The sequence below is a fragment of the Crocodylus porosus genome, unplaced genomic scaffold (genome assembly GCF_001723895.1).
Source record: "Crocodylus porosus isolate Cpor-Errol unplaced genomic scaffold, CroPor_comp1, whole genome shotgun sequence".
In the NCBI taxonomy this organism is placed as follows: domain Eukaryota; kingdom Metazoa; phylum Chordata; order Crocodylia; family Crocodylidae; genus Crocodylus; species Crocodylus porosus.
In genome coordinates, this window is record NW_017728906.1 from 20,581,189 (window position 1) to 20,596,188 (window position 15,000).

General features: G+C 38.6%; 1 protein-coding gene across 4 annotated transcripts in view; it reads left to right on the forward strand.

Annotated features, from left to right (window-relative positions):
• Positions 1–15,000, forward strand: part of ROBO1 (roundabout guidance receptor 1) — a 1,129,598-nt gene that overhangs the window by 1,033,643 nt on the left and 80,955 nt on the right. For all 4 annotated transcript variants that reach the window (XM_019528741.1, XM_019528738.1, XM_019528739.1 and 1 more), the window contains 6 exons: positions 2,413–2,537; positions 4,877–5,048; positions 7,490–7,695; positions 10,105–10,186; positions 10,339–10,507; positions 10,609–10,775. In XM_019528741.1, coding sequence (XP_019384286.1) covers positions 2,413–2,537; positions 4,877–5,048; positions 7,490–7,695; positions 10,105–10,186; positions 10,339–10,507; positions 10,609–10,775 — 921 coding nt within the window. The remainder of the gene's footprint in view (positions 1–2,412; positions 2,538–4,876; positions 5,049–7,489; positions 7,696–10,104; positions 10,187–10,338; positions 10,508–10,608; positions 10,776–15,000) is intronic.

Consider the following 15,000-nt stretch of genomic DNA (forward strand, 5'->3'; position numbering starts at 1 on the left):
CCAGGGTGCACGCAGTGGCAGGAGCCACCCCCCCTCCTCGTGACCCCCGGATGAACCACTCTTGTGACACCATCCCTCACTCTGCCCCAGCTGTACAGTTCCTGTCCCTGTCCCACTCCCTCCCTCACTATGGGGGCCTCTGTGCGCCCCCCACCCCGTAAAAACAAGAAAAATACATAAACAAGCTGAAACTTTGAGACAAAAAGGGTACACTTGTTAAAAAAGGTTGAAAAACCCTGCTTTATAGTGTAGTCATGACATGCCACACATATTTTACTTTACGAAAAGAAACCTAAAAGAAAGTTTTGGATTTTTTTTTTTAAGTGGTCATTATGAGTATAATTTTCAAACTTGACTCCCATAAAAACCATTGTAATTTAATTCTTCAGTGGTGGCAGCGTTAGAGTAATACCCCAAAAGCTTTTATGAATCCCACCCTGTATAACCATCTGGCTGACGTTTCCACCCCCCTCTTCCCTCCTGCACAGCAGTCCCCGAACAGCCCTTTTCACTAATTTGAAACTAAAGGGCTCAGCTGCCTCTCCAGTGGTCAACAATTTAGCACCTTGTTTATGATTATGTAATCTCTTGAGTACCAGGAAATATTAATGCTTCAAGTATTAATGTACCAACACAGAATTTAGAAATCCTAAATTCCCTCTTTTGTGAGGCATTTTGCCAGGGTTGGTGGAGTGTCAGTCCGCCTTAAATTTGTGTTCAGTGCACCCAATGGGAATTCAAGTAGCCATATAGGCGTACTGAGAAACTGGCATACTCCAAGTCCCCAGTTGGCTAGTACTCCCTTACAGCCCAGTGGAAACTACCCATGGGTTTCCCATCCTATTTGCAATCCTAAATTAAATCCCTTACACAGCTGTCAAAAAGCCTCCCTTCCATGATATTAATATTGATTGAATGTCTCCAGTTTTTGTGTTTTAAAAGTACAGTGGCCCCCATGGGTCAGTTTGACCTTAATCTTGTGTAGTTGCTCAGCAAGGCAGTTCAGCTGATGTTATAACATTTGGGTCCAAATATAAATCAGCCCAGTGTTTTCTCTAAGGGTTCCACAAAAAGGCAGGGGCCATATAGAAACAGTATATAGTTTTATTCTGACCTAGATAGAGCGCATAGATATAGAGAGAAATGGATAACTAAAATATTTTCCTGCATTAAGAAAAAAAGCAAATTGTCCAGAAAGGACTTTCTTAGTCAGAATAAGTCACAATTGTTTGATTCATATCTTGTACTTTAAGCTGCACCTCCTAACTGTTTTTTAAAAGAAAGGGTTATATGTAAAGGAAACTCTTTTAAAAAAAGAAAGAAATATAAATGTGCAGTTGTTAGAAGTCTGAATCAAAACATTCCCATCATTCGGAACTCAGACAAGAGGGGAGAATAATTAGCATTGAAGAGCTGATAAGAAATGACTCTCAGGAGTGTAAATAGAAAGTAAATAAGCTTTATTGTGGTTTTTTCCAAGTGTAAGAAGAGGACAGCTTAAAAACAGGTACTAATATTTCTGGAGTAGCCCTACCAGTATATCTAATTCTGTCAACTGCTTTGACTCTTTTAATGTAACTGATACAATGTTTTGACATTTTATTTACTGCTAGATGAAGTGGTTTTTTAAGGCTGTATAAATTAAACACTTTGGACAATGCTAGCAGTATGTATAATGTTAGGATGAGCAGATGTCTCAAATTTGCCTTCATTTACATATATATTTTGTTTGAACATGCCCTTGCCTATGTAAATGAAGGAAGCATTCAGCTCCACTGTTGCTTTAAATTCATTTTTCTCGAATAATTGGATTGAAGATGTTAAATGGTTATAATTTGCACAGTAACATTTTGGGGCTTTCCAGTTAAATTGAAATTTTTTGAGACCCTGACTACATCAAAAATCTTTATTCAAGCCATTAAGTGGATTTTTTTTCTCTCTCCAAACATGATGACTTAGAACTTGAATTCATAGTTATTCCACAGCATGTAACACAGGACTGGAAAAATTGTGCTTGGGGGGCATGTTTAGCTTCAATATTTTTTCATTTTGACTTGTGACTATTCTTCTCTTTTTAAAGCTTGATTGTGTCATACTTGTTCACCTTGGTATATGCTTACTTCTGTAGGTCATCTCACTCAAGTTAGTGGGACTTGCTTTTCTAAGTATTTGCCAACATGAATAAGAGATACACAATCTAGGTCTTAATACAGTGGTATAGCACCCAAAAGAACAATCCCGGGCACTTGATGTTGGGAGCCAAAATCTCCTTGTGTTGCATCTCAATATTAGAGTGGTGTTCATAACATGCTCCATTTTACACAGTTAAAAAGTGGTGCTCAGGCACCCACCAAGTTCCTCTCTGGATTTTAGTGAAGACTGCTGATATTAGTGTATTTTTTCCTCTTTCAGAGCCTCCTCATTTTGTTGTGAAGCCTCGCGACCAGGTGGCTGCATTGGGAAGAACAGTGACTTTCCAGTGTGAAGCAACTGGAAACCCGCAACCAGCCATCTTTTGGCGGAGAGAAGGAAGTCAGGTAAAGCCATTTTTTACTTTGCTTGCCTTACCACTTTTTTAAAGCAATAATGCCAGGCAAGTGGAACACATTTCTTAATTCAGTATTTTTTTGGATCAGTCAGAATATAACTGCTGGGCTTTAAAATGCTGGAACCCCATTTTAGTTGCAGCTATTACATTTTTCACATTTAAAAATGTATTGTTTTAGCTGGTTGAGCAAAAAAGTAAAGCTATGTTCTGCTCACTGTTATTGCTTTCCCCAGTGTTCAAACACTTGTATAATAAACAGCTGAAAATCACACCTTGATTTTCAGCATTGTGTTAATTTTAAATTTTATTTACTATTTCATTATTGTGAAACATGGGTGTGATATGGATAGAATAGATCATTAGAGATATACCATAGAAATGGGACAAAACAAAACCTTCAATCCAGCCATCACAAGAATTTGGATGCAGGTCTAATGCTATAATTTGTGAAACTGCACTATTAGACCTACATATCACCAGAGTTTAGGAAATCATGAATCTGGGCTTTATGGCTTCATACCACACCAAAAATATAACTGTGGCTGGCTAACATGCATCCATATATTTTACCATACTGCTGCATGGGAGTGGAGACCGTAATGGCTTGCGACTGACATGATTTACATTCTCAGTTCTATTACTGGTCTTTTAGGTGGTCTAAGCAAGTGGCTTTTCCCCGATCCTTATTTTACATATCTGTAAAATGGGAATAACAATACTAAGCATGTAACATGCTTTGATATCCACAGATAAAAAGCACTATAGATGATTTTGGTGATGGTAGTGGTTGTTATATTATTATGAAAGGAACTTTTGAATGTAGGGATGGCATGTAAGGGATGAGTTCTCAGTGATTAATTAAATGGCTCTTAAGCATGGCAAACCACCACATATTTTTTAACAAATGTCCAAAGCTACCAGTACATATCTAGACACTGGTTCCTTAAGTCTGTTTGTTAAATATTTGTTTAAATATGCTATAGCAAAATAAATATTTAGCTGGTTTCCTCTAGTTGTAGCTGATAATATAAATAGACTGATATGTAGTGTCTTTTTCAAGGTTTTAAGTTGTTTGTTTGTTTGGGTTTTTTGGGGGATGGGAGGTTGGTAGTGTTTTATTTATTACAAAATCTCTTCTTTTTCTGGATTGCATGGAAAGAGATGATGGATAACTGTTTTCTGTGTTTATATTGTAGTCAAAGTTTTTTTAACCTGCTGCTGGTTTGGGGAATTTCTGTAAAAAAACAAAAAACAACCCCCCCCCCCAAAAAAAAAAAAAACAAAACAAAAAACCCCAAACAAATGCAGTCAGGTGAGAAGGAAAATTGACTACAGTGTCCATGAACTTTAATCATTTTTTTCATTAAATTTGTGAGTCAGATGGAAATTGGAAACCAGTGTTTGATGTAACACATGCGAGTCATTGTGGTTTCAACTCTGACTTTTGTGACCACTGTTTGTAGCTTACCATGTAAATTCATACCAAAACTGCACCAAGGGAAACTGACACAGGGTTTCATTATAAAGCATGCCTGATTATAGAATAGGAAAACAATGATTAAAGAGCTTAAAACAAGATCATTTAAAAAAATGTACAATACATTCCTGTCACTTACGTTCTCCATACTTAGGACATATAAAAGTTAGAACACGAATAGGTAAACCACCATCTTTTTTAATGTGTTTTTTTAAAAAAATCTATTTTTGCCATAAAAAGTATTGTGGCTTTGATCCTGAAAGATGTGCAAGCTGTACATTTCATGAACATTACTTACTGTGTGCACAGACTACCACAATTGTGTGTATATTAGGTTATTTCAATGGGCTTTTTAAGTTGGTAAGTATGCTACCTTGGGCACATCTACACATGCATTTTAATGGTCATCAGTCCATTTTAATGTGAATTAAAGCATCACAAAAATCCCCATTCACTTTCACTAATGCACATTAATATAGGCGAACACACCCCTTTTCTAGTGGCTCACAATGGACATACTAAATTTAATGTGCATTAGCAAAATGCATTAATGAACATGTAGACATGTCCCTTAACAATGAATATTGGAACGGGTCTGTAAGTTTTATGCACATATGTGTACACAAGTACACCTACATTTTCATCAGAAGTGTGTCCCAGCAGTGCTGTTTGCTTCATGTAATAGAGTGATGATATGTTTTAAACAGGTATAATAGAAATCTTTTGCAAATAATGAGTTTATATTAATGAGCTTACATATGATTTCATATATTAAAATAAATTTACCATTGTGTTTCTATTCTGTCTAACCTGTGTCTTTCCTCCCTCTCCTGATTACATACATATTTTAGAATCTGCTTTTCTCATACCAACCACCTCAATCATCCAGCCGCTTTTCAGTCTCCCAGACAGGTGATCTCACTATCACAAATGTCCAGAGGTCTGATGTTGGCTACTATATCTGCCAGACTTTAAATGTTGCAGGAAGTATCACCACAAAAGCCTACTTGGAAGTAACTGATGGTAAAGTGAAGATTTTTTTTTTTTTTTTGCCAGTACCAGTTTTGCTTGTTCGTTTGTTATAAACCACAGCAATGAACCACAGCAATTTTGATGACTTATCTGTTTTGGCTAAAAGGGTTTTGTATCCTAATGCACTGTCCATGATGCCATTTGTCCTTCTTTTAAATTCTCAGTGTGGTTGTTGAACTGAAAATTATGCCATTGTTCCTTGAGCTGTTAATGTCTGCTTTAGCTCTGTTTGTTAGCTCAGAAAAGCCTGGAGACGGATTGAAAAAATGAAGGCTCTATTTGGATTATGGGCTCCAAAAAGTGATCCACTCATGTTCACTATAACTTGTCCAATGCTAAATAATAATAATAATAATCCATCTTCTAAGGAGAGAAGGCCTAGCTGGATTGGAATCATTTGAGACAAAAAAAAAAAAGCAGGGAAAGTAGTTTAGTAAGCAAAAAAATTTGCTGTTTACAAAACTGGAAGCAGTCCAGTAGAAGCAGCATAATGTGAACTCTGAAGATAAGCTTACTGCTAACTTCTAACCTCTAGATGAATGGGTTTTGCATTTTGAATCCTCATGCAATTTCCTAACTGCTGGCAAAATAGCAAATCACACTCATTAAGCCAGACTTGTCCCACTTCTACTGAAGAAAATCTCATGGATACAAGAAGAAATGTAAGGTCAAGAGGAAGTAGGGAAAGAGATCTTCAAGCCTTTCCCTGAATAAAACAGCCCCACAGCATTAGAAAGAATCAAAGAAGTCATCGTAAATAAGTGCTTATTACGCTGGCTGTACATAATTCTTATTCTGTGTAACATAGGGGCATGGTATTTTTTTTCCCTTTTAACAAAAGCAGCTTGCCTGTCTGCTAATCCATAAGCATAAGATAAATGAAGTGGCAGTATGCAAAGAATGAAATCATGAAATCATTCCCTCTTATCTTCAAGTCAGTGGATGTTTCAATGGCTAGAACTACACTGACAGAACACAGGTCAACTAATGGACTTAGGGAGTGGCTACATGAGTGTATATCATTAGAAAATCACTTCTGCCAATCGCAGCACAGTCATATTGATATGATCTATGATAGACTTTATTCTTAAGTGTTTCTCATCCTGGTTCTATGTTAGGATACTGTTATAACTCTCAACAAATCAAAGAGTGTCTTAGGTAAGGTATAACGAAGAAGTCAAAGTGAATGTATATAATGTAAACAAGTATCTCTAAGGAAAAGATTACAGTCTGTTTGTATAGTACCTCTCCCTCCTGTGGACCCAGAACAATTTATAAACATAACAAACTGAAATACGAACTACTTAGAGAATTACTTCAGCCATGTCTGGAGACAAAGTTGTTAACAGCCAAAAAAATGTGCAACAGTAACAGTACATCACAACAGATTAGGATGGCAAGTAAAGACTGAATTATACATTTGAAATAACAGGTGGCTTTTGGCCAAAATGGCAGTGTGAAGATGCAACTGTTACAAAAAGTACATGGGATGTTTAATGAATCGCAAATGATCGTGATCTCAGTTTTATATTTCAGACTAGCAAATCAGTTCTCAAGTTGCATCACCTCCCCAGCAAATGCTGTTTAAAGTTATGGTTATTTTATAGTTTTAATTTGTAAGAGGATATCATGAGGTAGGAGTTGAAGCTGCTGAAGAACCATGCAATAGCTTTTACTTCTGAAGAACCTGATTTTTCTTCTGGCAAACACAATTACATAGACATCTCCTCTTTGCAGGAATAATAACAGTTAATTTATACTGAGTGAATGATTAAATAAAATAATATGAAATAGTGTGAAAGAGTCTTATTCTTGTTTTAAAGCAGCACTGACAGATTAATTCATCACAGAACTGGGAGTAAGGAAATGTCAGGCACATTTTTTTTAATTGAAGAAGAGTGATAATTTTCTAGTCATCAAATCTGTGCTTATTGCATCCAACCTTTGGTCAGCTTTTTACAAGGAAACAGTGCATGGCTGAACTAGAAATATAAAATAAAAATATACTGAAAATGCTGTATGTATCTTCTCATCTAGTCTCTTATTTTGGTGATAAATGCTTCAAATCACCAATTGAATAGGTCTTGTTTGTTGTAAGTCATGAACAAAGTAAACAGCATACCATTGCAAAGAAACGAGGAAGTCTTTCCTTATTTCATTATCACTCCTAAAGACAGCAGTACTGAGAAAAGATGCTAATACGTAATACATGAAACCTCTTTTCCTACTGAATATAGTGTATATCATTTTAATATGCTGTAGCTGTGCATCATATTAATTCACCCTGTCTTGAATAATGCATGTCTCCAACTTTAATTACTTGTTTAATTATCTTTAGTTTGTTTCAAACCCTCAAGCAACTGCTGCTGCTTAGATGATTAGAAAATTGCTTCCAGTTGGAGAAATCCATTTCCTGTTGTTTCTTCTGGCAGTCATTGCAGACCGGCCTCCCCCAGTCATTCGCCAGGGTCCTGTGAATCAGACTGTAGCAGTGGATGGTACTTTAGTACTCACCTGTGTGGCCACAGGTGCCCTAATGCCCACAATACTCTGGAAAAAAGATGGGGTCCTCATCTCTACCCAGGACTCTCGCATCAAGCAACTGGAGACAGGAGCATTACAGATCCGCTATGCCAAGGTAGCTAGCTTGAAGTGGCACCTTTCCCTTTATTTTGTTTTGTTCCATTTTGGTTTTGCCTCAGGTCATTTTATGTTGCAATTTCTAATTTTAGAATTAATGAAATGTTAAATAACAGTATTAATGTCATATTAATTTGATGCTTAGTGCCTTCAGATGATTCATTATCTCTGCTTAAAATACTTTGGCTTATTATTCAGCTTTTGGCAAATTACTCCAGATTTTATGAGGAAAAATACTTCTAAGAAATATTAAGAAAATTACTTTATACCTCTAACACATGGGTGGGGAGGAACGTTTTATCATAGTACAATGAAGCTTTACCATGTTAGTAAATAAGCAAGGGCTTCAGCCCTCTATTATATAAAACGAGTTGATAATTCCACACTGTAAATATAACTTTAGTCAGTGTCCTTACAAAATGTCCTTTTATAGCAGCAGTGTTGTTGTATTTTTTCCCAACTTCATAAATAAGATTTCAGTTCTCTGTCAACAGATGTTCCTATATAGTATCCATTTTAACTAGGGGTTTTTAAAGATTAAAAATGGTATATGCATATATAGCATAAAGTACATAGAAGGTAGATCTTGACAGCATAAACATTTTTTTAAAGTAATTAAGCCCCTGTCTTTGAATGGCTTCCTGGAGAACTGGAGCAGGATACTGGGTCAGTATTTTTGTTCATTCCTGACAAGCTTATTAAACCTCATAAGATATTGTAAAGCTTTACTCGCACCTGTTCTTACCTTGTATCAGTTTGTGCCTTGGGACATCAGACTTTGTAAAAGTAGACTGGGTGTATGATTTCTCACCCAACAGTACTTTAACTGGCGATACTATGATTACCTAGTCATAAGATGAATCATTCTTTAGGTCAGCATTTGAACTTTTGATGTTTCAATTCTGAGTTGGGGTTTTGTTTTGTTTTTCCCTAGATCATCCTTTTGGACTGAGATATGAGTGAACTCTCATTTTTTGAGCATAGTGTCTTAGGAGGGTGATTAAGTCACAGAAGGGGGCATATAGTCGAATGTTCAGATTTTGGTGATAATAGCATTTTGGTGATAATGTGTGGGCTCCTTGTATTTGATCTACCAAAACCTAAAATTCACCCTAATGAAAGAGAAGGTCTGTGAACCACTTAGACTAAGTACAGAGGGTAGAAAAGCCCGAGGTTGAATTGATTCAATCTGCACAGGTTAGTCTAAGCTGCATAGATTAAACCAATAAGCAAGTAAACATATTAACTTTTGATTCTGGAAATGCAACCACATACTTACCATGGCCTAGGCCAGAAGCTCGGAGGAGATAGAGCACAACTTGCTGCTTGGGTGGAGCAGACAGCTTGGGCCAGACCCACCTGCCCAACCTGCATGGCAGGGTTTGCAGGGGAGATGCAAAGCATGCTGGGGGGCTATGAATTAACTTGAATCTAGAGGGGGTCTGGGTCAGAATTTCGATAAACCAATTTAAATTAAATCAGTTAAGTCTGCACTATATCCATCCTGATTCATCTTAAGCAGTTTATGGCCACTTTGAAAACTTTGGGCATTTTTTAAATATGTTCCCAAGCCACACTAATTAAAAGAGCCCATGTGTCACATGTATCAGCGGTGCACTGTGCCTCCACATCGAGAAAATGGCAGCAGTGCACTTTGAACTAAAGCACACTGAACGTATTTTAGTTCAAAGTGCACTGCTGTCATTTTCTCAACATGGAGGCCCACTGTGCTGCTGGTACACATGATGCATGAAGCTGCCAGAGTGCATCAATTTATGTGCTCCATAATGGAATCTGCCCTGATGCGCTGGATTTGCAGCACATCAGAGCAGGTTCCCTGCATGTGTGAACCTGTAGAATTTCGATAGATTCTCCCTCAGGCTTTTTGGATGTCAGTACCTAACCCTGTTGTGTTACAGAGTTGAATTGGTATATGGTCATTTTATCGGTGTGATTTCTGTCCTTAGTGTTAAGGGCCGTTTCAAGGGTTAGAGTCATGCTATTGCTGAGGTCCTATAGCTAAATCAATATGCATTTATTTAAGAGAGTAGTAAGTTCATAGGGAGTTTTCAGCTCATAGGCAGTACATATTCACCTTGTTGATATTAATGGAAGTATTGCCAGGTAAGGAGTAAGTGTCGAGTGCAAGAATTGGTGTGCAGTTCTGTGTCACAAATAAAAATGTGCTAGTGTTATGCAGTGATGTAAACACTGCTGAATAAATATTCAGTGGTTTTCATTTTTCCATGAATGAAGGAAGGGCTGATAGGAAGTTTTTGGTTGGAAGTTTCTGAATTGTAATGCATTTATGCATATTCATGGGGGGAAATGCAGCTCTGTAATTACTTTTCTAGCCCGCTGAGTGCCTGATTGTTTAAAATATTTATTTTCTCCTCTTCCCACTCAGCTGGGCGACACTGGTCGGTACACCTGCATTGCCTCCACCCCAAGTGGTGAAGCTACATGGAGTGCTTACATTGAGGTCCAAGGTAAATCAATTAGGGTGTCTCTTGGTGGAGGAAAATAAACCATAAAATAAAATCAGAAATTAAAATGCAATTGCTATCTGATTTTGTAATATATTGCAGTACAGATGCTAACATAACTGAATACACTGCTGCTTTATTCCCTTCTTTATTAGAATTTGGAGTTCCAGTGCAGCCACCAAGACCCACTGACCCAAACTTGATTCCTAGTGCGCCATCAAAACCTGAGGTTACTGATGTCAGCAAAAATACAGTAACATTGTCATGGCAACCTAATTTGAATTCAGGTGCAACTCCAACCTCTTATATAATAGAGGCCTTCAGGTATTATGAGTCTCATGTGATCTGGTTGTACTTTCATTTATTTATAATGTATTGTGAAATAAGCCTGTGCTAACCTGCTCTTGTCTGTGTTTTGTCCTTAGTCATGCATCTGGAAGCAGCTGGCAAACTGTAGCAGAAAATGTGAAAACAGAGAGTTTTGCAGTTAAAGGGCTGAAACCAAATGCAATTTACCTCTTCCTGGTAAGGGCAGCTAATGCATATGGACTTAGTGATCCTAGCCAAATATCTGACCCAGTGAAAACACAAGGTAAGCCTAAATATTAAAGCACTGATTTTCCCACTGTTTCTGTAATAATTACATTAAGCTATGTGAGATGCGGGATTATCTTTATGATACATTTGACATGACATCTAAATATTGTAAGATATACTAGGTGGTAAACTTCTATTGCTCTGAAGCAATATTTTCTTATAGCATAAGTTCTAAAAGTTTCACCCTATATAGGAAAGACAGAGTCTGAAAGATAGTTACTTCGCCTGGGTCCAAAAGCATAAAAATTTTAGTTATTATAGGAAGAGGTCTCACTTGATTGGGTCCTTGAGTCTTTGACATTGATCTTCCATCAGGCTTGCTTCTGCTGCAGTTGCTGTTTGGATGCCAGTTTGAGTGACATAACTGAGCAGATGAGTCAGTGATAAGTCCAGCAATTGTCAGCTCCTAGCATAGCCCGTATGATGTGGACATCTTTGTGATCCTGGGCCCAAACAATAACATAGTCATTCAGGTGCCAATGCTTACATAGCAGGTATTGCCATGATGTCTTGCACCTGTTTTTCTGGCGGAACACAGTGCTGGTAATGGCAAGTTCGTATTCTGCATATTTGGTCAAGAGGAGAATGCTGTTAGAGTTGACCTTTCCTACTCCTTCCTTGCCGATGGTTCTGTTGCCAAGTTTTGAGTCCCTTCTGACTGGTGTTGAAATCGTTAAGAATAAGTCTGTCTCCCTCCAGAACGTCAGAAAGGTCTTAGTCAAGATTGGCATAGAATTCCTCCTTGGTTTCATTGTCTCATGTGTCAGAGCATACATGCTGATGACAGTGACATATTGGCTTCCTGCCAGTTTGAGACAGTCATGAGGTGCTCCTTAATTCTGAAAGGGAATTTGTTGAGTTGTTTATGAGTACATTCTTGATGGTAAAACAAACTCCTTGTACCTGGCAAATTCAATCCCACAACACTCCATCAGAGACCAGCCTTTAGGAAGTGAGAAAAGCCATCAAGCAGATGGGGAACAGCAAGGCCTCTGGAGATGATGGAATCCCTGCTGACATCTTCAAGCAGTGGAAAGACGACCTCATATCACAGCTCCATGCCCTCATTTTAAGGATTTGGAAAGATGAGGGAAATCTCAGGGGTGCCATGATTGTGACAGTCTTCAAGAAAGGAGACAAATCCAGCTATAGAAAGTATAGGGATTGCCTTGCTGTCCACCATGAGAAACCTCCTTAACCATCTCCTTCCACCTGCTGGAAAACTCCTCCTGGAATCTGTTTGGGTTTAGGACATCAAGAGGTACAACTGACATGATCTTCACAGTTTGCCAGCTGCAGGAAAAATGCCAGGAACAACATAAACCTCTCTACAAGGCCTTCTTTGACCTCGTGAAAGCCTTTGACATTGTCAGTCAAGAAGCACTATGGAGGATCCCTCTGAAGTATGGTTGCAAGCAACAGTTCTCAATAATGGATCTATCACAGATCTTTTGGGGGGTTTAGATGGGAGTTCAACAAGGCTGCATCATCACTCAATCATTCTTCTCAGTATTTCTTATCATGATGCTACATCTGACTGCATGCTGTCAGTTGGAGTGGAGCTAAACTACTGAATGGATGGTAAGCTGTTTAATCTCAGCCACTGTGAGCCAAAACCAAGACCACCCCAACCTCAATCATTGAGCTTCAGTATGCTGGTGATGCTTTAATGTGTTCTCACTTGGAAACCGACCCTCAAGCAATTGTCAATCTCTTTTACTAAGGTATACACAAAAATGGGACTGACACTTAAACATTCAGAGCTGCTTGTAGACATGAAAAAAAAAGTTGGTACTTTAAACTCCACACGCTACCACACCTAGCCCAACACATGCCCAGAGTCAGTGTGTTAGTTGCACCCAGCTTTCCCAACTTCTGTACGGATCAGACACTTTAGTCGAGCTTTTTTGGCACTTCTATCTAATAACCTGATTGAATCAGCATTAGCTAAAAGCACCAAAAGCCCCACTGAAGCACCCGATCTATGCAGACACTGCGGAGCCTGGTCAAAGTAACACACTGCTGCTTCTGGTAGAGTGCATTTGTTTGGGGATTTTCCCTCACATCTGTCAGTGCCCCAGAAGACTAAGTCGTCCATAAACAAGCTCTTAATGAGCAGTCACCAGCTCCAGTAATTCAAATTCACAGTGATACTCTTGAGAACATTTAAGTATTTCCCGTATATCAGAAGCCATCTCTTGCAGAGGGCTGACATCAACAAAGAAATCAAACATCACCTCAAATATGCAAGTGCATCCTTTGGATGCCTGAGGAAACAGGTGTTTGAAGATCATAGCATTAGATTCAAAACTAAGCTGACAGTTTATTAACCAGTTGTGATCCCCATCTTACTGTACATAGCTGAGACATGGATGACCTACAGAAGACAGCTCAAGTTGTTGGAAAAGTACCATCAACAATGTCTGCAGAAGATCCTTCAAATTCAAGGGAAAGCCAGACACACCAACATTAGTGTTTTCTAGCAAAAAAAATCCACAAGCATCGAGGTGATGATTGTCCCACTTTTCTGGGGTGGCCATGTCATCCAGGTGTCCAACTCCAGACTCTTGATGCACATTTTATTCTCATAGTTCAGTCAAGGTGTACGCTCAGGAGGAGGTTAGGGAAAGTGTTTCAAGGAGATCCTCAAGGCCAGCTTGAAAAAAATGCAAGATCAACATCAGTTTGTAGGAGACTATTGCCCAGAGCTGCCTGAAATAGAGGAAGAGGCTTCTGAAAGGACACCTTGACACCTTACAGCAACAATAGGAGATAGAAACGTGGGAGTGGAAGAAACAGCGTATCGCAGACAGAATCATGAATCCAGAGCCACCCACCCTACATGGAAATGTGTGGCTAGTTGCAGCAGAGTTTCTGGATCCCAGTTTGGCCTTGTCAGCCATATTCGGACCCACAGATAGGAAAGTCATGGAAGACAGTCATCCTCAAATGTAAGGGATTGCCAAAGATTATAGGAAACAGTGAAGTTGAACCATAGGGTTAAGGGGTTGGGAGGTCAGAACTATGTTCATACATATCCACTCGTTACTCCATTGTGTTCATGAAAGGAGAAAATAACACAGATGGGGAAAAAATGTTGTTAGAGTTTATGGTAGGATGTTTAATTTCCTACTCACAAGAATGCCTTCGGACTGGAATCAGTTTGGCACATAAGCAACTTACTCATTTGCCATAATGCATTACATGCTTATGAGAGAAAGAGCATATACAAATGTAACAAAAAAGTAAATTGTATTCTAAAATCAAAATTCTTCCTCCGTAATAATTCGATTATCTTAGTGCCCTCAGAATGAAAGTTATCATGGCAAGCTCTCTTTTTTTTTTTCCTTAGCATTAGGTAGAAGAATTGGTTTGATCCATTTACCGTGTACAAGTGTAGGAGAAAGCTGTATTTGTAAGAATAAGTGCATTGTTGTCTGGGTAAGGAAGTTCCTTGGGGAAAACTGAGTCAAATAAATTAGTTTTCATTTATGTCTGAAATTGTTTGGGGTTTGGGTCATTCTTTTCTCTTGTGGGAATGAATTTTACAGGTCAACTCCAGCATCCGTGAAAGCCCCATCCTTTGCAATTACAAGTCGTCCCTATTGAGTGACAGTTTCATTATTCCAGTAGAAATAAACTGTTGTGGGAAGTCATGGTCAGAGAGGAAGAGCTGATCTTACATCTTCCTATAGCTAATTCCATGGAGGAGTTAATATACCAGGACAGAGACCTTGAACTGATTTCTTCATCCTATAGAAATGTCTATATGGCAACCTGGGTTGCTATGAAGGAAGGTTGGAAGTAGCAAGCCTAAAGCTCCCAAATGCTTTGATTACTGTGGCACGGTTTGATTCTGCTGTTTTTCTAAGTGAAGCAAAATATTCAGTTCAGTCACAAATTGAATGGATATTTCATTTCAGCTCCTCATGTAGCTCAGTATACAAACCAGTTAAAGGCCTTGTTACATGTTGTACTTGGAGCCACACAAATGTTGATCATTTTAGTGCTAACTTGGAGTTTGGAGCAATCAGAGCAGTCTAGAAACCTCTGACAGCCCCCCCCCCCCCCCCCCCCACCTATACAGTTGTGACTTACCACTACAGGTCTGGTGAGGAAGGAGTCCCTTCCAGCCCTATTTCCCTATGATTCTCTATGCTTCACTTGTTCCTTGCCCACCATAGCAGCAGCGTTCTAGACTGCAGGGAGGAAAGGGAGGC